General features: G+C 35.0%; 1 protein-coding gene across 5 annotated transcripts in view; it reads left to right on the forward strand.

Moving 5' to 3' along the window:
- SOS1 (SOS Ras/Rac guanine nucleotide exchange factor 1) overlaps window positions 1-27314 on the forward strand; it is a 156490-nt gene that overhangs the window by 92319 nt on the left and 36857 nt on the right. For 4 of the 5 annotated variants that reach the window (XM_021087586.1, XM_021087587.1, XM_021087589.1 and 1 more), the window contains exons 7-10: window positions 907-1017; window positions 1092-1190; window positions 20953-21080; window positions 21875-22530. In XM_021087586.1, the coding sequence (XP_020943245.1) occupies window positions 907-1017; window positions 1092-1190; window positions 20953-21080; window positions 21875-22530 (994 nt within the window). The remainder of the gene's footprint in view (window positions 1-906; window positions 1018-1091; window positions 1191-20952; window positions 21081-21874; window positions 22531-27314) is intronic. The other variant, XM_021087588.1, reaches the window with a different exon arrangement.

Consider the following 27314-nt stretch of genomic DNA (forward strand, 5'->3'; position numbering starts at 1 on the left):
AATTCAAGTCTTTGATTTACGATTTTGTGTTTCTGTTACTCAGTCTTTCCTTAAAAAAGCAATCAGAAACAACAACGGTAATTTAAAAATAAACATCAATTCCGTCATTCACTTTTAAATCCATCTTCTTCTGTCCTCCACTAGATGTCCTCTTCCTCTTTCTCGAATTACCCTTCGTAGAAATGAACTCTTGTTAGAATCTCGAACACCATTTTCATAATAGTTTTGAGGTTTTTTTGTTTTTTAATTATTACCTGGAATAGGGCAAAGGATGGAAGAGAGTAGAGATCCTACCTCCTGATAAAATCTTGTTAAAATCATGACACCTACTCTCTTTTTCCTCAGGAATCTTGAAAACCAGTAGATTATAACCATTAAATTTGTTAATGATTGATGATGGTAAAAATTTTTTGACAGTTTGCATTAAATTGTTTGTTTCATGGAAAGAGTAAGTTTTAGATGAATATGAAATTCAGTCTATCACTAAAAAATAACCATGAGACTATGAATGGCCGGCACCAGTATTCCAAGTGTTTATATTTTACCTGGTTATAGATATCTGCGTTCTTTATTATTCAGGCTAAACTTTGTTTTTCAGAAGGTTCCCCCATTCTATGACCATGTTAATTGATAATACTTTACTGAAATTCTTTCATGAGAGGTGTAATAACATAACAGTCGCATTACTCACCAGAAAGAATTGATTTAGCCTCTCACTTGAGAATATTGTTTATTTTTATTAAACTTAATAGCCATTTATTTTGTTTAGAGACCTTACATAAATATATAATTGTGCAGGCATAGATGTGCCCATAATTTAATTTTTCTGTGTTTACCATGGGAGGTTATTTAAATACTTTACCTTGGAGAAAGATTATTTATGTTTTACCTTCTTTATTTTCTAAGGAACTGGCATTTGACCCATATGAATCATATGCTCGAGATATTTTACGACCTGGTTTTCATGATCATTTCCTTAGTCAGTTATCAAAGCCTGGAGCGGCACTTTATTTACAGGTATAGTAATTTTTAGATGGAGATATATGATATCTGAAAAGTAAACTTAAAAATTAAATCACTTTGTTTTCTAGTCAATAGGCGAAGGTTTCAAAGAAGCTGTTCAGTATGTTTTACCCCGGCTGCTTCTAGCTCCTGTTTACCACTGTCTACATTACTTCGAACTTTTGAAGGTAAGAAAACTCTCACTGCTACTTAAATAGTTTAATGTGATGAAGTTTTTTACCAGTTCATTTGTGAATTATTATGAGTGCTCATGAATATTTCTGTATCTATTTTCTTTTTTTAATTAAAAAGCAAATGTGAATCTGCAAAAGAGTGGCATATTTTCTCCAGTTTTAGTAGTGACTTTTAAAGTAATCATCAGTTATTTTTTTATCTTATGTCCTTACTTTTTGTTTATGTGATCGACTGTTTGAAAACAACCTTGGATTTATGCATTCAGTCTCCATTTGGGGACCTCATCGGATTCAGGGACTTAGAAGAGGGACCACATGTGGGGAATAAGGGCAAAGTAATGGGAAAGGTTAATCACCTAATTTTTGTAACTCTGGTTTGCAACTGTCTCTGTATAACTGCTTTTTTTTTTTTTTTTTTTTTTAAGGGCCACACTCATGGCTTATCGAGGTTCCCAGGTTAGGGGTCAAATCAGAGCTACAGCTGCCAGCCTACACCACAGCCACAGCAATGCAGGATCCAAGCCGCGTCTGTGACCTACACCACAGCTCACAGCAATGCCAGATCCTTAACCCACTGAGCAAAGCCAGGGATCGAACTTGCAACCTCATGGTTCCTAGACGGATTCATTTCTGCTATGCCGTGACGGGAACTCCTTTTTTTTTTTTTTTTTTTTTTTGCATAACTGCTTTTTATTACTTTAGAAATTTCCCATTTGTATACAGTTCAAAGTACTCAATTTAAAAAGCACTTACCAAGAGTTCCTGTTGTAGCTTAGCAGTAATGAACCTGACTAGTATCCATGAGAATGCAGGTTTGATCCCCAGTTTCGCTCAATGGGTTAAGGATTCAATGTTGCTGTGAGTTGTGGTATAGGTCGCAGATGTGCCTTGGATCCTGCGTTGCTGTGGTGTATGTCAGCAGCTGTAGCTCCAATTTGAGCCCTAGCCTCGGAACTTCCATATGCCACAGGTACAGCCCTAAAAAAAAAAAAGCATGGAGTTCCCATCATGGTGCAGTGGTGAGCGAATCTGACTAGGAACCATGAGGTTGTGGGTTCGTCTCCTGGCCTCGCTCAGTGGGTTAAGGATCCTGTGTTGCCGTTGAGATGTGGTATAGGTTGCAGGCGTGGCTCAGATCCTGCGCTGCTGTGGCTCTGGCGTAGGCTGCGGCTACAGCTCCAATTGGACCCCTTGCCTGGAAACCTACATATGCCGAGGGTGTGGCCCTAAAAAGACCAAAAAAAAAAAAAAAGAACTAACCAGGAATTACTTGGTGGCCTAGCAGGTTAAGGATCCAGCATTGTCACTGCTGTGGCTTGGTCCAGGGTTGTGGTATGTGTTTAATCCTTGGCCTGGGAACTTCCACATACCATGGGAGCAGCCAAAAAAAAATAAAATTTAAAAAAAATTTTAAAAAGTTAAAAGCGGAGTTCCCATCGTGGCGCAGTGGTTAACGAATCTGACTAGGAACCATGAGGTTGCGGGTTTGGTCCCTGCCCTTGCTCAGTGGGTTGACGATCCGGCATTGCCGTGAGCTGTGGTGTAGGTTGCAGACGCGGCTCGGATCCCAAGTTGCTGTGGTTCTGGCGTAGGCCGGTGGCTACGGCTCTGATTCGACCCCTAGGCTGGGAACCTCCATATGCCGCGGGAGCAGCCCAAGAAATAGAAAAAAGACCAAAAAAAAAAAAAAAAAAAAATTAAAAGCACTTACCAAAAAGAAAGGGTTTTGCTTTTTTCCCCTTTTCCTATTATGCACTGAAATTAAGGAAAAAAAGAACCTTTGTCTTTATAAATTATAGTTCAATAGTGTAGCTCAACATGATTTACTTATAAATATCTTATGTATACTTATGCTGTCTACTTTGGATTATGGATAATGTATCCTAAAAAACACCAAATTTTTTTCAAATATGTTAAATAATGGATGACATCATAAAGATAGTCTGTTTAACTTTGATGAACTAGCACCATAAAGACAAAATAAGATATGCATTAACACTATTATTTCTTTAGCTTTTAAAAGAATTTTTATTAAAAACTTTAATACCATGAGTTTGTTATGGAAATTATTACTAGAAATCAGATTTATAGTTTGCAAGAGTACATGGTGAAATGGACTCTATAATGAATCAGTGAATGAATAGAAAACCTCTGAATTTAGTAAATTGGAGAAACTCTCATCCTTATATTTTCCTTCCATTTTCCCAGGTTTCTCTACGTTGTAATAATTTGCAGTTCTGTTAGGTTTTCAAGTAGGAGTGTTTGAATTAGGAAGACTAAGGAAGTTACTCACCAGGCAGAATTGCAGAGCTCTTAGCTCTCTGTTCTAGGCTGCAATCAGAATACCATTTATGGTCTTTGGTAATATAGGATAATTATTTTAAGAGAATAATCAAGAGGAAGCATTTGTGTGTAAAATCATTCTTTATAAAGAATTCATTACGACAGACCATAATCTCAGAAGGGGACATTTGCAAACAAGTTCATTATATAGAAGTTCCCATTGTGACACAACGGAAACAAATCTGACTAGTATCCATGAGGATGCAGCCCATGTTCAGTGCGTTGGGGGTCTGGTGTTTCTGTGAGCTGTGGTGTAGGTCACAGGTGCCGCTTAGATCCCAAGTTGCTGTTGCTGTGGTGTAGGCTGGCAGCTACAGCTCCAATTCAACCCCTAGCCTAGGAACCTCCATATGCTGTGAATGCAGCCCTAAAAAGCAAAAAAAAAAAAAAAAAAAAAAAAAAAAAAGTTTATTATATAGACTCCTTCATAATGGTATAATGGGATTTTAAATCTGAAACTGGAATGAAATTCTGAAGGATTAAAGACCATATGATACCTTGAAATACCCATTAACTAATAAGGAACAGATAGCTTTGATGAGGTTCAGAAGGCTGTAAAACCTAACCATTTCAATAATATAAGAAAAATTATTTACTACCTCAAGTATAAACAATTAAATTTCTTTAAATTGTAAGTTACGGTTTTAGAAATTTTATTTTATAGTGTATCAAACATAAATTTAAAAGATTTCCACTGGTAAGCATGTGTATTCCTAGTTAATATTACTGCCTAAATTTCATTGCAAAATTAGCAGTATTTCTTTGTATTTTTCATTCCCTTGGCACTAATGTACTATTAGTGTTTATTGTATTTAATTTGTGTTGGTATGTTGCTTAAGTAGTTTCATTGAGCAGTATTTTCAAAGTATATTCTATGGAATGCTAGTCCCATGAGATACTCTAATTAAAAGTTTTGGGGAAAATTCAGTGGTCAAATATATTTGAGAAACACTGTGTCCTTAATTATACTTCAAGAAGTTTTCAGTGTACATTAGAATATTAAAGGCTTTATGGAATTGTGCACTAAAGCAGTTTAATTTCCAAATTAATTAGACCATGGAATCCTTTAAAAAGATAATATATTTCTGAAGGTTACTTTAGGAAACTATCAGAGAATTCATCCATCAGATGAACCAAAAGCCCTTCTAACTCTTAAGAGTCTAAGATCTTTTCCAACAACATGATTCTCACTAAATTACTTCAGGTGCCAATGTGAAATTAGTGATTTTGGACTCAATTGTGATTAAATAAAATCAGGGCAATGGGAAGGAGCAAAATGCTAAGACATCAGTGACAATTGGAAACGAGCCATAATTTATCTCTGGTGTGGAGCAGCTTTTGAAAGTTCACTTGACTAGCTAGGAGTCTCAAGTTTCTTCTTTGATTCCAGCCTGGTAGTCTACTTGCTGAGTGGCCTAGAAGTCACTTCAGCTTTTGAGCTCTGGTTTTCTTTTCTAGGAAATGCTTATCACACTTGGTTATTCTGTCAACCAAGAGAATGTATGTAAAAGTACTTCATATACAGTAGAGAATGTAAATACTGAGTATTATCATTACTAGAGACTTTTCTTCTTGTCTTGCAGCTTTCTTAAACTAGCATTTTACTCCTCTTATCCTTCACTACCATCCCCCTTTCTCCTGCGTGCCCAAATATGTACTTTTTTTCCCCCTGTATTCCATTTCTTTGTTGATCAGCTCAAATCCGTTCGCCAGAAGCCTCCAACCTATCTTTGATTCTTCTCTCTCTCTCTCTTATTAGCAGAGCATCATGATTTGACTCCAGAAATGATTCTGGAATCCAGTTTTTTCTCTGATTCTCCTGACGTTGCCTTTGTCCAGACCCTTAGCATATCTTGCTTAAATTACTGTAGCAGTTTCCTCTATAGACTTTGTATCTCATGGAACTCCCAGTTTGAAAAGTACAGTTGGTTTCCTATGAACTGGGACACAAAGTCTGAATTCTTTAGCATCTCTCCAGCCTTGTCTCTCAATATTTGATGTTACTTAACTGTGCTTTAGGCATAAAAAATTTCTTAGCAGCCCTAGATATGTCAGATATGTTCAGAATTCTTTATCTTTTTGTTTTGTTTTTTCTGTTTCCCTGGAATTTCTCTTCTACCTTCCCCTTTCATCTGAGAAATTCCTATTTGGCAAATAGTTTGTTCACATGTTCTCTGTCAAGTTTTCCTTGGTTCCCTAGGCTAATCCTTTGACTAAGCTCTTCTATTCTTCTCATGCCTCTTTATAGAACCCTGTTGCATTTCTACATGCTACCTTGTCACTAGACTGAGTCCCATGTATCTTTGAATTCTCATGCCTAGTAGTGTTTGGCACTTAGACATTTAATAAATGCTTGTTTAAAAATGGATAGCAAAATTGGAGTTCCCGTCATGGCTTGGTGGTTAATGAGCCTGACTAGTATCCATGAGGACACAAGTTCAATCCCTGGCCTCGCTCAGTGGGTTAAGGATCAGGCATTGCTGTGAGATGAGGTGTAGGTCACAGACATGACTCAGATCCTGCATTGCTGTGAGTGTGGTGGAAGCTGGCAGCTACAGCTCCAAATGGACTCCTAGCCTGGGAACCTCCATATGCTATGTGGATGAGGCCCTAAAAAGGCCCCCCCCCAAAAAAAAAGAATTAAAAAAATGGATAGCAAAAATATAGTAAGTTTTCCTTAGAATTTCTATACATGCCTTATATTTGAGGAATAGTTTTAACTGTAAATATTATATAATTACATATACTTTGGAAAATCAGAATGCCTTAAACTTTACAAAATCAGAAAATGAGTTAATTATTAAAAGTATAAGAGGCGTTCCCGTTGTGGCGCAGTGGTTAACGAATCCGACTAGGAACCATGAGGTTGCGGGTTCGGTCCCTGCCGTGAGCTGTGGTGTAGGTTGCAGACGCGGCTCGGATCCCACGTTGCTATGGCTGTGGTGTAGCCCAGGGGGGCTACAGCTCCGATTGGACCCCTAGCCTGGGAACCTCCATACGCTGTGGGAGCGGCCCAAAGAAGTAGCAAAAAGACAAAAAAAAAAATAAATAAAATAAAATAAAAGTATAAGAATTTAATGCTACTGAAACTGGGGGAAAACTACTCTTTTTTTCAAGTCTTTGGAACTTTTGATTACTTTTTTCATATTAAAGTTCATTTTTATGAAGTACAAACAAAAAAAACTTCCTTTGTATTCTTTTGAAAACCTCATTGTTCCAGTAATGTGATTTTCTGTGTAAAGTTTAATTTGCTTTATTAAATATATCAAGTTTTTTGGGGCTAAATAAATATGTTGACTATTATTTTGATAGTTAGCAAATCAGTACCATTGTTAATTCAACAAAAATGTAAACTTTTTCTTTGAGTTTAGGTATTTTATCCCCTTAAGGTATACTCAGACAAATGTTAGAAAAAAATCATCCAGGATGATTATGAACTAGTCACTTCCCGAAAGAATTACTTATTCCCTTTCCAGTCTATATAACCTTAGAGAAACATAAGTCTCCTTCAATTAAAGAAACCAGGTTTAAATATGTATTGTTATTTGTGCATTAGTTATATTAATATCCTAGGTCTCCTAGAACAAAGCACCACAGACTGAGTCCCTTGAAAACAGCAGCAGAAATTTATTCTTTCACAGTTCCAGAGATAAGTCTGAAATTAGGATGTGGGCAAGGCAACACAGGGAAGAATCCTTCCTGCCTTTTCTTAGCTTCTGGTGTATCACAGAAATTCTTGGTATATAGATACCTTCACTTTGATCTTTGCCTTCACGTCAGCCTTTTTTTCCCTCTTCACATCACTTTCTTCACATTTTCACATTCTTCTCTGTTACCTCTGCATCCAAATCTCTCTTTCCTTTCTCATAAAATACCAAGTTGATGGATGTAGGGCCTAGCCTAATCCAGTCTGACCTCATCTCAACTTGAATATATCTGCCAAGACCCAGTTTTCAAATAAGATCATGTTCATAGGTACCACGGATTAAGACTTTGAGGGGAACCCAGTTCAACCCATTACAGTTAGCTTTTGGTATACTATAAAAGTTATGTTCATTTTTGTTTTCTGATTCTCCAGTGTATAATATATTAGCTTTCTTAAACCTATAAAAGTATTTTTTTTTTTTTGAAGTTCTCATTGTGGTTAACAAATCCAACTAGGAACCATGAGGTTGTGGGTTCGATCCCTGGCCTTGCTCAGTGGGTTAAGGATCCGGCATTGCCGTGAGCTGTGGTGTAGGTTGAAGACGAGGCTCGGATCCTGAGTTGCTGTGGCTCTGGCGTAGGCCAGCAGCTACAGCTCCGATTGGACCCCTAGCCTGGGAACCTCCATATGCCACGGGAAGCGGCCCTAAAAAACAAAAATATAAATAAATAAATAAATTAATTAATTAATTAATTTTGATTTTAGTCCAACAAAAATCTAGTGAAAAGCCAAGAATTGTAGTATTTTTCAAATACATAGATTATAAGCAGAGATAAAATTAATAATAATCATCTTAATGAGACTAAATGTACATAACTGAGGTTGGGGTTATCATGTAAGCTTTCTCTTAAAAGATAGTAGAAAATTTTTACATTTAAAACCTCTGTACCTTTCTTAGGTTTCATTGCTATTGAAAAGTACAAGAGTAGGAAAGTGAGAGAAACATGTTGAGGTTTAATTTTAACACATCACAACAATCCTGTGTTTTTAGATAAGACTAAATTAAGAGCCAATGGAATAGTAAATTTTGTAGTTGATGTTAATTCATTGTAACATTGTGGTGTTTACCTCGATTATAAGCTTTACTTTAGAAAATAAAAACACTAAAGACTTTAACGAATACTGACATGGTTTAGACACTTAATATAGTATGTTAAAATTTAACATTAAATTTTCTAATGTGCCTAGTCTATGTACTAACTGACTTGAAAAATAGTCCTTAACTTTTCCCCTTAATATCATAAATATTAAAAAAATTTTGGTCCTAAATGCTTAAGTACAGGAATTGTGGGAAAGGATTACAGATAGAACTTAGAACTGAAAGGTGCAATGAATGGAAAAAGGAAGGATCAAGAAATGAGAAATGTTAAAAATAGGAGATATTTTTTCTCTCAGAGTAGTTTTTTTTTGTTTGTTTTTGATTTTTAGTGCTATGTAAAACAAATCAGAAAGGGCAAATATGGATTGCACTACATCATTTGCCTTAAACACACATTAGTGGACTTCATATAGTGTACCAGAAGCTCTTGGTAAAGAAGTACACTCTGTAGACCACCACAACTAATATCTTGTATGCCTTTGTTAATGGCTTTGGTTTGCTGCTTTTCCAGTTTGGGAATTGGACAGTATCAAGCATCATCTATTCTAGACAATTTTTTATGTACTTTTTTTCATGTTCTGCATTTGATGTAATTGCTGTATGTATGCTTCAGACCATTTCTTTATACTGCCTATGAGCTGATGTCTTAATACCACCAATAAGAGGATTAGCAAACAACTTCTCTCTGAGAATCATTAAAAATAAACCTAGCAGAGGTCTGTCTAGCTTCCATTCCTTTGAACTAGCTTTCTAAATTTAGAAATTCTTTTCCAGAAACCATGGGCTCAGAGCTGTAAGCTAAACAGTATTGTATCTGACCACAGATGTTGAATGTCTGAAGTTAAACATAGAATAGTGTAACTCAGGAGCCATTATAGAAAAATAGCTAACTATTGTATTACTCTAATTTTAAAATTTTAAATCAACTGAACTGCCAAGAAAGATACTTACAGTTTTGGTGATTTTTCTCTCTGATAAAAACAGAGAGATGGTTTTGAAAGGTATTTTATATCATAGATGAGATTATCCTAACATTTTTAGGGTTAATTTCCTATTTAAAATAACAAACTCCTTTCACCTTTCAGGTTTTTTGTTTTTTTTTTTTTAATTTTTTTTAGTGCTTGCACCCATGGCATGTGGAAGTTCCCAGACTAGGGGTCCAATCAGAGCTGCATCTGCTGGCATACACCACAGTCACAGCAATGTGAGATCCACATTGTATCTGCAACCTCTATATCATAGCTTAGGGCAACACTAGATCCTTAACCCACTGAGCAGAGCCAGGGATCAAACCCACAACTTCATGGATACTAGTAATGTTCATTACTGCTGAGCCACAAAGGGAACTCTTCGTCTTTCATGTTTTAACTTGCTTTTACATTATTGTGTTTCCTGCCATTTTCCTCTCATTTCCTCTCTTACTGGAACTTCAGTTATATGGAAATAGAACTATTTTATGTTGTTGCACAAATCTCTGAGACTTCATTTTTCTTAAATCTTTTTTTTTCTTTGTTATACAGATTGGTAATTTCTATTACTATGTCAATAGAATTGTTAGTTATTATACTCACTCTAGAGTTTCCATTTGGATTTGGTTTTATTGTTTCTAAAGATTCCCTGTCTATCCACTCAGTAAGACCATGTTTTCCTTTAATTCTTTGAATATGATCACAAAGCCTACTTTGAAGTCTTTCCTAAATCTAGTATCTGGGCCACTTGGAATCAGTTTCTATTAAATCCATCTTTTCCTTGAATATGGGTCACATTTTCCTGTTTTGTTTTTGATTTTGCTAGTTAACAATGCTGGATTCTGTTGAGGATTTGGGGGGTTCTTTTGGGGAGACTGTTTTTGTTTTCTTTTGGTTTTTTGGGTTTTACTCTCATAGGCAGTTAACTTTTTTGGACTCAACTGCAAATTTGTCTCTTCTGTGTTGTGCAGCAGCTGATATCTGTTTATTTTTTAGGACTTCCTTATGTTGACTTTTTAGCTTGCCTTCTATATCTTCCCTACACATGTATGACTTGACAGTCAGACTGGGCAGAGATAGAGTTCAGATTTGGGGGGCCCAGTCCTTGTGGTTTCCTTACAGCTAGAGATTCCCTCTTAAGTTCCAGCCATTCTGCCAGCCTCAGGCTCTATCCCCTGGCACATTAAACCAGTAATCCTTCAGTTTTCTGCTGTCTGAGCTGTGTAGAGTTGGGAAATAAAGTCAGTTTAAGAAAAGCAGAACTCATCCATTATACTCTCTTTCAAGAGTAGATTCTTCTTTGGTCTCTGCCTACTTTTTTGCCAGGCTCCTTCAAGTCTTGTGATGCAGTCAGCCAGGTATTTATTTGGATAGAGTTTATTCTCAGATTTTGTGTCCCAACCCTTCTGCAGTTCATTCACTTCCAGATTTCCCCCTTCAGTTTCCTCTTAAAACTCTGCTGTCTTTCATCTCCACCCTATAGCTACTCTTTTCCTCTTGTTCATCTTCACTGTCAGCATGGGAAGCCCTTATCTCACAAGTGAACACTTTTTAGTTGCTGTTGTTCAAGAGCAATGGTGCTTCTGGCTTATGCTTCCTTTTAGATGTTTTCCAGTGCCTATAAATATTTTTAGAACTTTATTCAGACTGAATAATTGTTATCTTCAGAGGGTTCTCAAGACTTCTTCACTCCACCACCATTACTATAAGTTCTTGCATTTTTATAGCTCTTCTTCAGTATTTGTTATGCTTTGCTGTTTGTAACATTAGGAGGGAAAATAGTGAAGGGCTACATACAATTTAGATTCTAAGGTAGGCAAGAGAGCTGCTAATGTTAGGAAAAAATCTTGATAAATTTAAAGATAGAAATAGCTGGATCCTATTTAAAATACAGTTTGAATATTGGGCATATTTAAAAATCTGTTGCATTGACTTTTTAAAAATTGCTTACTTGTTCTTAAATTGTCTTTCATCTTTTTCCTCACCTAGATGACATGCTTGGGCTTAAAATATTCCCAATACAAAAATAGTACACAGATTTAATCCAATTAGCAGGAATTCTAAAAACTTTTTACAATTAACCAGGATTATTTCAATCTGAAAACACAATAGTAATACTTAGAAACTTCTTTCCCTTTTTTCTTTCTTTTTTTTTGCTGTTGTGTTGTGACTTCATCAAATAAATTTTATGGTATCCATTTTTTTTTCCTTTTTTTAGCCAGAAATTCACCAAACTCCTTTTCTTTAAAAAGCTAATGATAAAAATAAAATTAGTGATTCCAGGAGTTCCCATTGTAACTGAGCCGGTTAAGAACCTGACTAGTATCCATGATGATGGGGGCCTAGCTCAGTGGGTTAAGGATCCAGCATTGCCACAGGCTGTGGCATAGGTAATAGATGTGCTCGAATCCAGCATTGCTGTGGCTATGGCATAGGCCAGCATCAGCAGTTCTGATTCTACCCCTAGCCTAGGAACTTCCTTATGCCCCAGGTGCAGCCCTAAAAAGATTAAAAAAAAGAATGAAAGGAGCTTTTTAACATTACTCACTTACAATTTTAGCCTTTCAATTATGTTACAGGGTTGTTTTTTTTTAAGGTGTAAGATCTTTTATTAATTTCTTCTCTTTATTTTAAAAAGTTTTTAAAACTTCTTATATGCTGATATTTAATAGGTAATTATTTTATTAATAAGTAATTAATACTTTCATCGTTGTCTGTTTCTATCATTCTTTTGAACAGAGATACTGAGAAACTTTTTTCCCCCCTTTTTAAGACCGCATCTGTGGCATATGGAAGTTCCTAGGTTAGGGGTCTAATCAGAGCAGCAGCTGCTGGCCTATGCCACAGCCACAGCAACACCAGATCAGAGCCACATCTATGACCTATGCCACAGCTTGTGGCAGCAATGGATCTTTTTTTTTTTTTTTTTTTTTTTTTTTTGTCTTTTTGCCATTTCTTGGGCCGCTCCAGCGGCATATGGAGGTTCCCAGGCTAGGGGTCGAATCGGAGCTGTAGCCACCAGCCTACGCCAGAGCCACAGCAACGCAGGATCCGAGCCGCATCTGCAACCTACACCACAGCTCACGGCAACGCCTGGTCCTTAACCCACTGAGCAAGGCCAGGGATCGAACCCGCAACCTCATGGTTCCTAGTCGGATTCGTTAACCACTGCGCCACGACGGGAACTCCCAGCAATGGATCTTTAACCCACTGAGCAAGGCCAGGGATTGAACCCGCATTCTCATGGATACTAGTCGGGTTCTTAACCTGCTGAGATGGGAACTCCTGGGCAGTTTTAATTCTTATTATAAGTTTAAATGTTTATATTAATTTTAATTTTCCTGAACAGCAAAGAAAAATAAAAGGGGGTATAAAAAGCCAATTTAGCAAAATCTTAGGAACTGCCAAATGTAGATGAAGCATTATGATATTGATTGTTCTACTCTTTACTTTTAAGTATTTCATAAATTTTTAAAGTAAAAATTTAAAGTACCTATTTTCTTTCATTTTATTGATTTTTTTTGGCTGTCCTGCAGCATGTGGAATTCCCAGACCAGTGATCAGATCTAAGCCTTAGTCGTGACCTAAGCCCACAGCTGCAGCAATGGTGGTCCTTAACTCAGTGTACCGGGCCAGTTATCACACCTGTGTCCTAGCACTCCCAAGACACTGCTGAGCCCATTGTTCCACAGCAGGAGCTCCTGAAGTACCCATTTTGATAAAATTAAGAAACCTCTAATAAAATGTCCAACTATAAACTTTAGCTAGTATTAAAATTCTTTTTAATTATAAACATTAAAGTCACTGAATCAAAAATAAATGTTTTGGTATTCCCCGTGGCTCACCAGGTTAAGAACCCAACATAGTGTCCATGAAGATGAGGGTTCAATCCCTTTGCCTCACTCAGTGGGTTAAGGATCTGGCATTGCCACAAAGCTGTGGCATAGGTCACAGATGCAGATTGGATCTGATGTTCCTGTGGCTGTGGTATAAACCAGCAATTGCAGCTCTGATTCAACCCCTAGCCCAGGAACTTTCTTACGCTGCAGGTGTGGCCATAAAAAGAAAAAAATCAAATTTAAAAAATTAATGTTTTTTGTTTTCCTTTCTCTTGGTTGAATGTATTTTTAAAATTATTATTTGAATTCTCAGTAGATTAGGTATTCCTATAAATATTTCAGTGTTGCCATTTACTTTTTAAAACCATAAAATATTGTCATATGGTTTCTTTGACATGGAAATTGGAAATTGAACTTATCATCAGTCTGTTAAAATCATGAAAGCCATTTTAAGAATGAAGATATTCTACTCTGAAAGATATATAGAAAGTTCAAGAGCAAATATTTAGCTAAAAGTATTAAATTATTACTTATTTTAAAATAGCTTTCTTGAGATATCATTTACGTACCATAGTGTTCTCCATTAAAGTAAGCCTTTTTTCTTTCTTTTTTTTTAAATCAGCTCCCAAGCACCTTTAGGGGAGGAAAATCTTTTCTTCAACCCTCTTAGTCTTTCTAGCTGGAAAGGAAACTGACAGAGATTAATTAACAGGAGAAAAACACTCAAATTTATTTCGTATAAGTTTTACATGACCCAAGAACCCTGGCATATTGACTATTTAAACTTGGAATACAGAACCAGGAAGGTCCTCCCTCTGACCTCTGACCTCCCCTCTGCTGTCTTCTCAAACTCCTTCAACTTAAAATAGTCAGTATGCCAAGGTTCCACTTTGGGAGGTTGTGTGTCCTGAACCCCATCACATCCTTCTCTCCCACTCTCATCCCATCACTTACTCATGAAGTTTATCTAGAAAAAGCAGTGACTCTTTTGCCATCAGTAATAAATGTGTCACACCAAAAGTTGCTTTTAGCAGCATGAAGAAAATCAGGAATTTATGGTGGTCTTTATAAGGTTAAAGAGATTTAATGAAGAGGAAAAGGAAATAGGAAAATGTAGGCTATTTATTGTCCAACGGTCTATTGAACAATTCGACTTATTCATTGTGTAAGCAACTCAAATATACTCTCTTGAAAACTCCTTCTTATCTTTCCCAGCAGAGCTAATCCTTCTGTCCTCATTCACTCAGTGAAATGGTCCCGGTATCATCTGGTTACTCAGAATAGAAACCTGGAAGTCCTCAACTCTTTTGTTCTCCACATCACATCCACTTAGTCACCATTGGATTCATCTTCTTTTCATTTCCTCTCAGTACTCTGTGAGGACCATGATCATTTCATCTGGGTTATCACAAGTCTCTCTTTAGTCTCTCTTGCTTTTCCCATCCCTTCTTCCCCCACAATTTGCTCTTGTTTGGGTAACCAAACCAAAGCCATCTTTCTACAATGCAAATTTGATCAACATTAGTCACTAACTAAAACCCTTAATAACTCCCTATTGACCCAGGTTAATGACCTAGTTTCTAATAAGGCCTAGAGTCCTGAGTTGGTCCTTGTTGACTTCTCCAATATTTTGACTCATCACCTCTCCCCACTCCCATCCTTCCCACCCACCAGGTTCTACTCTTCAGCCAGTGTCTCTCAATCTTGGTCCTAAATAAGCCTTTGAATTACACATGCTATTTCCTCTCCCTAATTTTTTGTACCTTTTTTTCCCCATGGCGTAAACATTCTTATCCTCAAGGCTTCAGCCATTTTCTTATGGAAGCTTTCCTTGCCATCTTCTCCCTTTATTAGGTTAGGAGTTCTTGCTTTGTATTTCTGGAGTGCCCTCTATTTTCCCCATCATAGATAGCACTTTGTCATTCATTTGCCTTTTCTTTCACACTCTAAGTTCTAACATCAGGCACCAGATTTAGCTTGTTCATCATCATATTTTCACTGCTAAATATTTGTTAATATTCGATTGATACTTAACTGGCTTCCCCTACAGAGCTTCTCTTTTAGAGTTTTTTTTTTTTTTTCACTCAGCTACTACTAATATTCAAAATAGTTTCCAGAAGTATACAAAAGATTGTTTAATTTTAATTATGTCAATAAAACTTGTGACTTTGCTCAGAAATGTTGAAAATTTTGGTGTTCACATTGTGGCTCAGTGGGTTAAGAACCTGACATGGTGTTCATGAGGATGTGGGTTTGATCCCTGGCCTCAATCAGTGGGTTAAGGATCTAGCATTGCTGCAAGCTGAGGCATAGCTCACAGATGGGGCATGGATCCCACGTTGCTGTGGCTGTGGTGTAGGCCAGCAGCTGCAGCTCCAATTTCACTCCTAGCCCAGGAATTTCCATATGCCACAAGTGTGGCTGTAAATAGAAAAAAATAGTGAATTATGAGTCATGTTATAATTTATATTTTAAGATTTCATTTTAATATTTTCAACTATTGACTAATAAAGATTTCTTTTAAATTATAATTATGAAAGAACTGTACTATTTACACTATTGTACTATTTATTCCATTTAATATATACCACCTTGGTAATGATCATCTGCCCACTTATCTTGGGGGAAAATGAGGAATTATGCTGGTTAAGTAAAAGAGGATTGAATTTTGTTAATATCATTAATATATGCTGGTAGAAATATTGTGAGTTGGAGAATTATCTGCATATTTGAAATCATTTTAACTCAAAAAATAACTTTTGAAGGGAAAGGAAGGAACTAGCTATGAAATTTACTTCACGACTCCCATCTTTGCTTGTGTTCTCAAATTATGTGATGAACTCATATATGTACACATAGTTTAAGATAGATAAGTATTTATGTTCCATATCTTAGACAATTATAATGTGTATTTCTTTTTTGGGGGGAATTAGCTTTTTATTTATTTATTTATTTATTTATTTCCCCAATACAGTTTTTTTTCTAATGTACAGCATGGTGACCCAGTTACACATACATGTACATAATGTGCATTTCTTGATTGTATATTTTGTCATTCTTGTGCCATGCAGTTGATCTATTTGAATGGGCTAGGTTTTATTTGGTGACTATTTTCTAAACAGGTGTTTCAAGTCATTTCAGTTCTTTGGGTAGTATATTGAAAAAGTAACCAGACTGAGAGTTGAAAATTCTGGGTTCTGGTCCTGCCTGCCTCCATCATCAAGTAAATGACAGTTCCTTCATTTTATGTTATTTCATGTTGGAGAAAACTAATTTCCTAGAAAGGAAAGCATAGGAATTCAAGTTTTTGGTTTTTTTTAATGAGAGGAGCCATTGTATGTTTATAAATTGTTGAACTCAAAATGCATCAGGTACAACACATTATTTTTTTAATGTGTAAACCAATCTTGAGTTTTATTTGTTTTTTGAATACCATTGTGAATTATCTTTTTCCAGTTCACAGCTTCTTTTTTTTTAACATGCTTTAACAACTTTATTGAAACGTTTAACAACTTTATTTAAAAACTTTATCGACACACTAAACAATTCACTCATTTAAAATGTGTGCAATTCATTGGCCTTTAATAAGTTCAAAGATTTGTGCAACCATCAATGCAACCAATTTCAGAGCATTTCTATTATCCCCAAAAGAAACCCTGTACCGCTTAGAGACACCCCTCAAATCTCCCAACAACTACCCCTGCCTTACTTTCTCTCTATAGATTTGCCTATTCTGGACATTCATGTAAATGGAATCATACATTTATTTGGCCTTTTGTGATCTTTTGTGACTGGTTGTAAAAAGGATCGCAGTTCACAGCTTCTTAAATTTAATCCTATTTATCTTTCAGAATTTTCTTTGGACATGCAATATACCATATTGACTATTGCTCCTTCTACATATTTCTAAAGGACTCTCTCAAAAAAAATCTGGTAGAAGTGGCTCCTTTCTTTTGAAAGTGTAAATTTTATCATCTGTTTAGATCATATGACTTACCATTGTGATTTAGAATATGATACTCTGGATGAGTTTAAATATAATTTCATAAACTAATAAAACTAATTGGGTTTGTAAAATTAAGTTGTTAATACATAATGTCGTTAAGTAGGCACCTATGAAAAGCATGGTGTTGAATATCACTGGTAACAAAAGGAGTTTCATTTATATACTAATTGCCACTGCTTTGTTTCTGTAACAATAATAAGCCACTCTTTTTTTTTTTTTTTTTTTTTTTTTGTCTTTTTGCTATTTCTTTGGCCGCTCCTGCGGCATATGGAGGTTCCCAGGCTAGGGGTCGAATCGGAGCTGTAGCTGCCGGCCTACACCAGAGCCGCAGCAACGCGGGATCCGTGTCTGCAACCTACACCACAGCTCATGCTAACGCCTGGTCCTTAACCCACTGAGCAAGGGCAGGGACCGAACCCGCAACCTCATGGTTCCTAGTCGGATTCGTTAACCACTGCGCCACGACGGGAACTCCTAAGCCACTCTTTTTGATAATAGTTAGCTTGAATCACTCAGCATCAATACCCAGTTTAAATCAGCTGTGTTAAGTAAAAGAAGCAAAGATGTTTATATGAAAGGTCATTTATTACATTGAAGTTTGTCTTAGATGATTAACTAATGCTATGTAGGTAAATATTACATTTAAAAACAATCTTCTCAACAGTAAAGTTTTACAGTTTTTGAAGTAGATTTTAGGTATGTGATTTTAAAATACATTAAAAATATTTTTGAGATACCAGTATATTCTATATGTGAAATTCTCTATAGTTAATGGTAGACAAATGACCCAGAAACTTGAAACATTTTTAGAATAGAAAGTCAAATGCATGTCTAAATGGATTTGTTACTTTCACAGTTATTTTTATGTGTGTTAGAATTGTGTTCTGTGGAAGTTCCTGTTGAGGCTCAGAGATAACAGACCTAGCTAGTATCCATGAGGATGCAAGTTCGATCCTTGCATCAGCAAGTTAAGGATCTGGCATTGCTGTGAGCTGTGGTGTAGGCCGGCAGTTACAGCTCCAGTTAGTCCCCTAGCCTGGGAACTTCCATATGCCGCAGGTGCAGCCCTAAAAAGACAAAAGGAAAAAAAAAAGAGAATTGTGTTTACGTATAAGTTTAGGTATGTGTGGCTGAATTAATAATGTAAAAAATATCAAAGGTCAAAATATAAAGGATTCAGTAATATTCTACTGTTTGTGTCAACTCAGGACTTAAAAAATTACTTGATATCCACTTGAATACTGAGTGATTAAATTCTGAAAAAAATTCAGTGAAATAGTTCACTCTTTAATGGTGCTTTCACTACATCATTTAGAATTTTGCCCTTTCTTAATATTGCTATCAGTGTTAGATTGACTGCTGCCTTTGAAACCTAAACCTTTTAAAGTTAATGGTAGCATTTCATTTCATTCCAGAAATTCTGCCATATGAGAGGCAGATAGGTATCCATTAAGTAAAAACCTAGTATCTTTCTTTATGAATAATATGGCCTTTGGCTTTCTTTAATCTAGCTGGCCATAGTGAAGAAAAATATTTTGAGTAAAAGATATTGACGTGTTTTTTTAAATGTGTCTGTTTTTAAGTCTCTTATCCTTTGGAATCTGTCTCACATACACACACCCCCTTTTATGTTGGAAATTATTGTGAATGGGTTTTTGTTTTACTTAACACAGTTGAGACTGAATATTTTTCTAAAGAGTGCAGATTATTGTTATAGTGGAAAGCATGGTGAGTTTTAAATAATGGATATAAGATATTTGGATAATAAAACCTGAGAATTAAATAGATATAATATGGTATTTATTACTTCTAGAATATTTGAGTATTAGGATATTTTAAGGAGTTCCCTTGAGGTACAGTGGAAATGAATCCAACTCATATCTATGAGGATGCAGGTTTGATCCCTGCCCTTGCTCAGTGGGTCAGGGATCCAGCATTGCCATGAGCTATGATGTAGGTCACAGATGAGGCTCGGATCCCGAGTTGCTAAGGTGTGGCGTAGACTGGCAGCTGTAGTTCTGACTCAGCCCCTAGCCTGGGAACTTCCATATGCCATGGGTGTGGCTTTAAAAAGCCAAAAAAAAAAAAAAAAAAAAAAAAACCATTTTTTTAAATAAGTTATTTTTGTAAAAATGGTTTGGAGCATTGAGTAAGAATATGTTTACTTTTCATAGGTCATCAATATACATCATATGTATGTGTATATATAACTAATCTGTATCAGTTCAAGCAAAAAAGAAATGTGTTATTATTCTTTAAGAAATAACTCTCGGAGTTCCTGTAATGGCTCAGCAATTAGCGAACCTGACTGACATTCATGAGGACCCCAGTTCAATCCCTGGCCTCATTCACTGGGTTAAGGATCTGGCGTTGCCATGAGCTGTGGTGTAGGTCACAGGTGGGCTCAGATCACATGTGGCTGTGACTGTGGCGTAGCCCTGCAGCTATAGCTCCGATTTCACCCTTAGCCTGGGAATCTCTGTATGCGGCAGGTGCAGCCCTAAAAAGACAGGAAAAAAAAAAAAAAGAACTCTCAAGAACAAAAAGTACTAATGAATAATGAAGCTCATTGAAAAGTAAGCCTTTGTAAATTTGAATTTTTTATGATTTTCTCAAGTCTTTTTCTTTATGATAGACAGTAACTGTTCTTAAATGTTGTATGAAAGCTTTATTAATAAATGTTACTTCTTGGAGTTCCCTGGTGGTACAGCAGGTTAAAGATCCAGTGTTGTCACTACTGTGGCGTGAGTTCGCTCCCTGACCTGGGAACTTCCACATTCAGGCATGGCCAGAAAAAATATGTTAGTTTCTTAACTTTTCCTTTTTGGTAGCCACAAACAGATTTATAAGGTTACTGAATTATTGTCACCTATTGTCATTCATAACTCAATTGCTTTTTTGAATTACCACCACCTTGTCGCAATGATAATTAGCCATTATTGATGACTCAGTCCTTGTTAAAAACAGACTCTTCTGTCCAGCGTATGTAATATATTTAGCCACTGATTGAAAACGTGCTTGAGTTTTACTAACATGTATGATCCTAGTTTTATTCAAAATCTTAACATATGAATATTGACAAGGTTCTTCATGATAGTAACATTAATTATGTAGTAGAACTGCAAAGAAAACAACTTACACTGTACATTTACAGAATGCTTTCATTTTTAATAACAACGCCATAAAATAGATTGGGGAAGCTTTTTATAAGCCTCATTTGACATATAAGAAATATGAGGCTCAGAAGTCATATAATTTTCCTGAAAGATCACACCGAAAGTGAGTTGAATTTTATCTTAGGTTTTGTGTCTTCAGGTTCCTCTCCACTATGTTGCTTCATTCTCTGTATATTTATCTTGCATAGCATCCCATTGCTTACAGCAGTAGTGTGGGAATCAGAATTCTAAGAGCAAATTACACACTTCAAAAAAGACTCACCTGTGTGTTTACTTCTGTGCCACGTCCTATGATAGTTAAAAGATAATTTTTCCTCCTCATTTCTTTTTGGTAGTATGCATCTGAGAAACTGCACATTACTCCCTATCACAAGATATGATGTCTTTTAACACTGTTTCTACTCCTTTTTTTTTTTAACATGGAAAACTTGGTGGGATGTTGATTTGGATAGTAATACATAGGAAGACTTTTTAAAAGAGTAGTATATTTTATGACGTTTAAAATGTATTACAGTAGAAAGAGTTGAATCAATGTTATCTTTATCCTTAAATAAAATAGGCTTATTTTTTTGTACAGAACTGTTCTGCTTGTTCAGATTTGTCATTTTTTACTTTGCAGCAGTTAGAAGAGAAGAGTGAAGATCAAGAAGACAAGGAATGTTTGAAACAAGCAATAACAGCTTTGCTTAATGTTCAGAGTGGTATGGAAAAAATATGTTCTAAAAGTCTTGCAAAACGAAGACTGAGGTGAATAATTTCACTTTTTAAATTATCTTCCTTTTCACCCTGAATATTGTGGTATAAATTAAGGGATCCTAGTCCCTACTCAAGTAAACAATGAAGAAAATAGTGTTAGTGACAAGCTTGGTCTTTCAAAGGAAGTGACATCAAAGCCAAGAGAATTTGTTATTGTTTGAAAAACCTTTCATATTTGTGCATTTTCCTTGCATACTCCCAGACAAGACCTCCTGAGAATCAGCTGGTAAGCTAAAGGAGAAATACAATGTATTGGGTAGGTTTATGTCAATCTCTGAAAATAAAATTAGTAGTGTTCTTTATTTTAGGGACTTTGTAACTCAAGGCATTAATTCAGATAATATACTTCCAGTTTCCTAGTTATTATGTGTGCATGTTTTTTAGCTTTTAGATATTGTCCACTTAAGCATTCCTAGATAATTTTTAATCTCTTAAATTACTTTAATCTCTTTTTTTTTTTCACTATATTGGGCTACTTTTTTAATATTTGTCATTCTAAGTATTTAATAGCCGTAGTAGAAATAATCATTCTGTAGCTAAATTTATAGGGGAGAATTTTGTCAATAGCCAACTGTTCTTTTTAAAGCACTAAAAAAAAAAAATGTCTCTACGGTATTGATTTAGTTTCCAAAATTGTGCAGTTCTGTTAACACTAACATATTTGGAGAATTAGTGAAAACCTTCTCAATGCAATGTTTTTAAATATACTTTTGCATTTCCATTTATTTACATGAATTATAGATTCCCTGTCTTCTGTGTACTAACTGTTTTTTCCTTTATCCCAGTGAATCTGCATGTCGGTTTTATAGTCAACAAATGAAGGGGAAACAACTAGCAATCAAGAAAATGAACGAGATTCAGAAGAATATTGATGGTTGGGAGGGAAAAGACATTGGACAGTGTTGCAATGAGTTTATAATGGAAGGAACTCTTACACGTGTAGGAGCCAAACATGAGAGACACATATTTCTCTTTGATGGCTTAATGATTTGCTGTAAATCAAATCATGGGCAGCCAAGACTTCCTGGTGCTAGCAATGCAGAATATCGTCTTAAAGAAAAGTTTTTTATGAGAAAGGTACAAATTAATGACAAAGATGACACCAGTGAGTACAAGCATGCTTTTGAAATAATTTTAAAAGATGAAAATAGTGTAATATTTTCTGCCAAGTCAGCTGAAGAGAAAAACAATTGGATGGCAGCGTTGATATCTTTACAGTACCGGAGTACACTGGAAAGGATGCTTGATGTGACAATGCTACAGGAAGAAAAGGAGGAGCAGATGAGGCTTCCTAGTGCTGATGTTTATAGATTTGCAGAGCCTGACTCTGAAGAAAATATCATATTTGAAGAAAACATGCAGCCCAAAGCTGGAATTCCAATTATCAAAGCAGGAACTGTTATTAAACTTATAGAGAGGCTCACATACCATATGTACGCAGGTAAGAAATATGAACTTGCCTATCACTTTTATTTTCCTGTTCAGGCTGATTTTTCTTCGCTGCACAGGTCATTGTGCCTAAAATAGAAATCAGACTAACAACAAAAGACCTCCGCATTATCAGAGTTCATCTTCTTCTGATTTAAAATACTTTCACTTTGTTTTAGTTTGAAATTTTATATTTTTTTCTACCACGTTTACATATGTTGTTTTTAAACTTTATAACCAGTTATAAATGAAGTTACTGAGCTAAATTTACCCAGTTAGTGGCAAAATTAAGACTAAAAGTAGTGGTAAATCATGATCATTAGGGTCTAAAAATCTTTTTTCTCCTTTGTTTCTTTTTTTTTTTTATCTCTCTTATTACTGAGATTATAAAATCAGTAAAAATTTTAATATACATCCATAACCAAAATTGTGCTGGTAGTACAAATATGCACAGCATTGCTTTTTCTTAATTTCCATTCCTAAAGTTTATTAAATTTAACAATCCTGGGAGTCATTTAGGTTTTCAGTATTTTTTACTTTTTAGAAGTGATATTATTTAGAAAACAACTTCACCTTCTTAGCGGGCATTTTAGAGACAAACATAGGGGCTTGGGCTGAGGGATTGAGATATGTTTGTTTCTAAATTGGCTGCATATAATATTTGAGAGGTAAGGAACAAATATAATGATGCATTTATTATAGGTAACTTTATTCTATTAAAGTAACAAGTGAACAACAAAGTGTTGTTCAACTTCCCTACATAGTAGGAAGTTTGATTGTTGTAAAATACGGTGGAAAGAGCACTGAATTTAGATTCATACCCTTATTCTATCACAGTTCGTTAAGGCCTTAGAACCTTAGTTTTCATCTCAAAAATCAGTACCACAACAGCCACCTTAGATATTGTTGGAAAGAATAAATGAAATAAAATACATTAAAGCTCTTTATAAATATAAACTTATTTTCAAAGAATACTTTAACTACAAAGAGATATGAAATCAAGCATAACTCTTATAAATGCAATTCTTAAATAGTTGAATATGTAAGTTAACCTCTATCCCCATACTTTTTGTTTAAATATATTCTGGCTCCAAGAGATGTGTATTTCTTGGGAAATTCCTCCAGTTTTTAAAGTCCTACAAAGGGTTCTCAATTCTCTCTGGAAACTATTCTGGCACCAGTTAGATTAAACTTTTAAAAGATATCCATTAACAAATCCACTGTAACAACGATGAATGGTATTTGATAATGTTAACCTGTTCAATTTATTAAATGTTCATTCTGAATCACTTACGTGGCCTAGAAGTTATCAAGGCCACCTTGCAAAAAATTTAGAATATTTTTGTCAGTAATATCAAAACACTACAAAACAAATCTGTTTCATTATCTCCACATGTCTCTGGGGTAAATAAGCCAGTTTTTTGTTTTTAGTTTTTATTTGGCCTCTAATTGGTAGTTCTTTTGCTAGCCTTATCCATGGTAAAATAATAGTTTTCCATAGGCTAATTTTAAAAGCAGTTTGGTAGCTTATATTATTAATTAATGTTAGGAGTGCTACATTATTGAGTATCCGAATTTTTTTCTTTTCTTTTTACGACTACATCTGTGGCATGTGGAAGTTCCCAGGTTAGGGGTAGAATTGGAGTTGGAGCTGCAGCCTATGCCGCAGCCACAGCAACATGGGATCTGAGCCACATATGTGATCTGTGCTATAGCTTGTGGCAAGAAAGGTACCATGTGTGAGTCTAAGCAAATATTGAAAAATGCATTCAACCCCGACATTTCCTGAGACTTGGTGAGGCAAGAATCAGGAATTTCCCTGGGAACTGTTAACCTTTAGTTGGGCAGTGGCTGGTCAAGTAAGGCCAAGCCTCAGGATCTTTAGGATCCCAACAGAAAAGTGATATCCATTCAAAATATGTAAGAGTATTTATTTTAAGATTTACCATTTGGTAGTAGCAGGCAGTACCGAAACATGCTGGATATAATTAAAGAAGACTCTAGGGATTGCAGTTTTACTAGTGATTTTTCATCTTGAAACTTCTGTGGACAGTGTATTCATTTTACTGACCCCAAAATAAAAAATAAATCAAAGTACAGGAAATGTAAATAAGCTGTGTAGGGTTTTACATGAAAATGAAATAGGTTATTCTGTCATCTTTCTTTACATATAAAACTGATTTTGAGAGGTACAACTTTCAGTAATGAATATGACCTACTGATTTTGAGAGATACAATTTTTAGTAATTAATATAACCTATTTAGTTGGTCTTCATCAACTTCTTTAAGCTCTAGAATACAATTACAAAAATGTTTTATTAAATTACCTTAAGTTTGTGGTTGCAAAAGTTATTTCTTTTGCTACTTAAGAAATTTTTAAGTTTATGAAAATTCAAATTGTTCTTGCCACATTCTGATTTTTGTGTCTTAAAAGATTTTTCAGAATTTTTTGGTATAAGCATTTTAAAGTGTCCATCATTTTATTTTAATTACCTTTGTTTTGAGTTCTTAGACTATTTAGAGTAAAATTAACCCTTGGTATTTTACCTATATTTGTGAGACAGAAGCTCTACTATTTTTTTTTCCTGTGGAGTAATATAAGTGGCAAATGGTAAAGAAAACTGCTAGTGTTTACTGTCACAAGTCAGTGGTATTTGATTTGGAAAACATTTTCAGATTTCAAAAATTTTTTTTAAACTGCTTGCTTTATTTCACAGAATTATGATTATTAAGCAGTTATAAAGAACTATAATTAAATATTTATTTTCTGGGGAACTGAGCGTTTTGTTTATCTTTTGAATAAAGGCACTTTAAAATAAACAAAACTTATGCATAGCTGATAGTTTTTCTTTAGTCTTGGTGGTCTCTTCTCCTTAATGTACACAATGCTAGCCGGATCTGTAGACAACACTATTTTTTCTATGGTGTAATTAATAAATTACTTTTGATAGTTGCTCTTATTTACATTAATTTTTAGCTTTTGAGTAGGATGGTGTTTTAAATAATTTTACTTCTAGTTAAGTAAAAACACTGCTGTGGTGGTGGTTCAGTCCCTGGCCTAGGAACTTTTGCATGCCTCAGGCTTGGCCAAAAAAACAGCGCTTAAAATTCTAGATTTACAGAACTTTTGCAAAGGGCATTCAAATTTCGATAAGGTCTTTTACTTACTTTTTTTAAATGTGCGAATTTTTAAAAAATTCCTTTCATTAATTTCTTGAAGAACAAAAGCCAGTATTGGCTTTAGCAGTATTGTAGCCAAGTTTTTTTGTTTTTTGTTTTTTATTTTGACATTTTTCCTTTCTATCTTATTTTGAAGTGTAATTGAATAATTTGTCATAAATATACTGCTAGTGTAACTGGAATCCATAAGCAGCTTTCATGAGTTGTGGTTTATAGCATACACAAATAAACATTAATTATTAGCTTATTTAGACTCTTCTGTGAGGTCTGTGACAGAATTATTATGGGCAATATAGAATGTGTTTTTAAGTAGACCATGTGTGAACTTATAAAACATGAAAGCAATTTTTAAGGTTTTTTCCGGCTCAAATGAACTCTGAGTCCTCACTACAATAATAATAGATCATCTGACCATTTGTTTTAAGAACTGTTGGTCTGCTCTTTTTAATTTTGGTTCATTTGGTCGGTAGGTATTTATATCAGGAATCATACAGTGCAAGTTGTGGCTTACACTGAAACAAGAGCTAAAATTTAAATTGCGTATTTTTATTACATTATATAGAATTATAATAAAAGACACTGGCTGCAGTACATAGAAAATCCAGTAGCTAATAAGCACTACTTAACAGACATTTAAAATTTTTTCATTTCATTTTTTAAATTTATTTTTATGTTTTGTATTAAAGTATAGTTGGTTTACAGTGTTTCTGCTGCAGACATTTTTTTTAGATTATGGGTTGGTCAGACATTGTCATAGAAAACAGAAAACTGATTTAACCTTACTTAATTCAGACCTCACTTTGGCTTCAGCCAACTTGGTCCCTCAAGTGTTTTAACATAATTTATGAACAGAGCTATAGGTCTCAGATGATAACTTCCTCATTATATAGAACAAACCCCAAGACCCCTGAAGGTTATGTGATTTGCCAGAAGTCATATCATCAGTTAATTGTATAATAAAGACTAGAAGTTAGGTTTCTTGACTCTTAATAGAGTATATTCTTTCTGCCATGTTACACTGACTCATACAAGGTGGTTTTTTTTTCATTTTTAGAATATAGTATTTTTAATTATGTGAATTGAATAATAAAAATAAAGAGAATTATTTGCTTGGTTTGATTGCCAGTAATATAAATGACTTGGTTCACTTATGGCTAAACACAGATCTACTATGAAGCTATAGTCAGAGTTGGTTTTTGGTATTGAAATAGGTAATAAATCCCAATTATAGCTAACTTCCATTTTAATCCACAGATCTTAGTCTATAGTTAGATATTTTAGTTTTTAACAAAACCCAGTCTGTTGGTGGTGTTTGCTCTGTAAAATTAGGTGAATTAGAAAGTGCTTAAGTGTTGGTCAAAAGATTGCAACAGGATCTTATGTGGAACCTAATTTATAGTCTCAGATCCAGTGTTTCTGAACATACAGTAATTCATTGACTACATCAGAACTTTGGAATTCATCTTAAATGGTGGGAGGAAGAAGGGGTTTCTAGATCACTTTGGATTTGGCAAGGGTGTGAAGAGACTTCTACCTGCAGTAAGAAAGCACGAAGCAGTGTGTGTAAAGATGAGATGAGAGTAGGAATTTCACTTCTGTTAGAGTTATAGGAAATAA

This window comes from Sus scrofa, chromosome 3 (genome assembly GCF_000003025.6).
Source record: "Sus scrofa isolate TJ Tabasco breed Duroc chromosome 3, Sscrofa11.1, whole genome shotgun sequence".
Classification (NCBI taxonomy): domain Eukaryota; kingdom Metazoa; phylum Chordata; class Mammalia; order Artiodactyla; family Suidae; genus Sus; species Sus scrofa.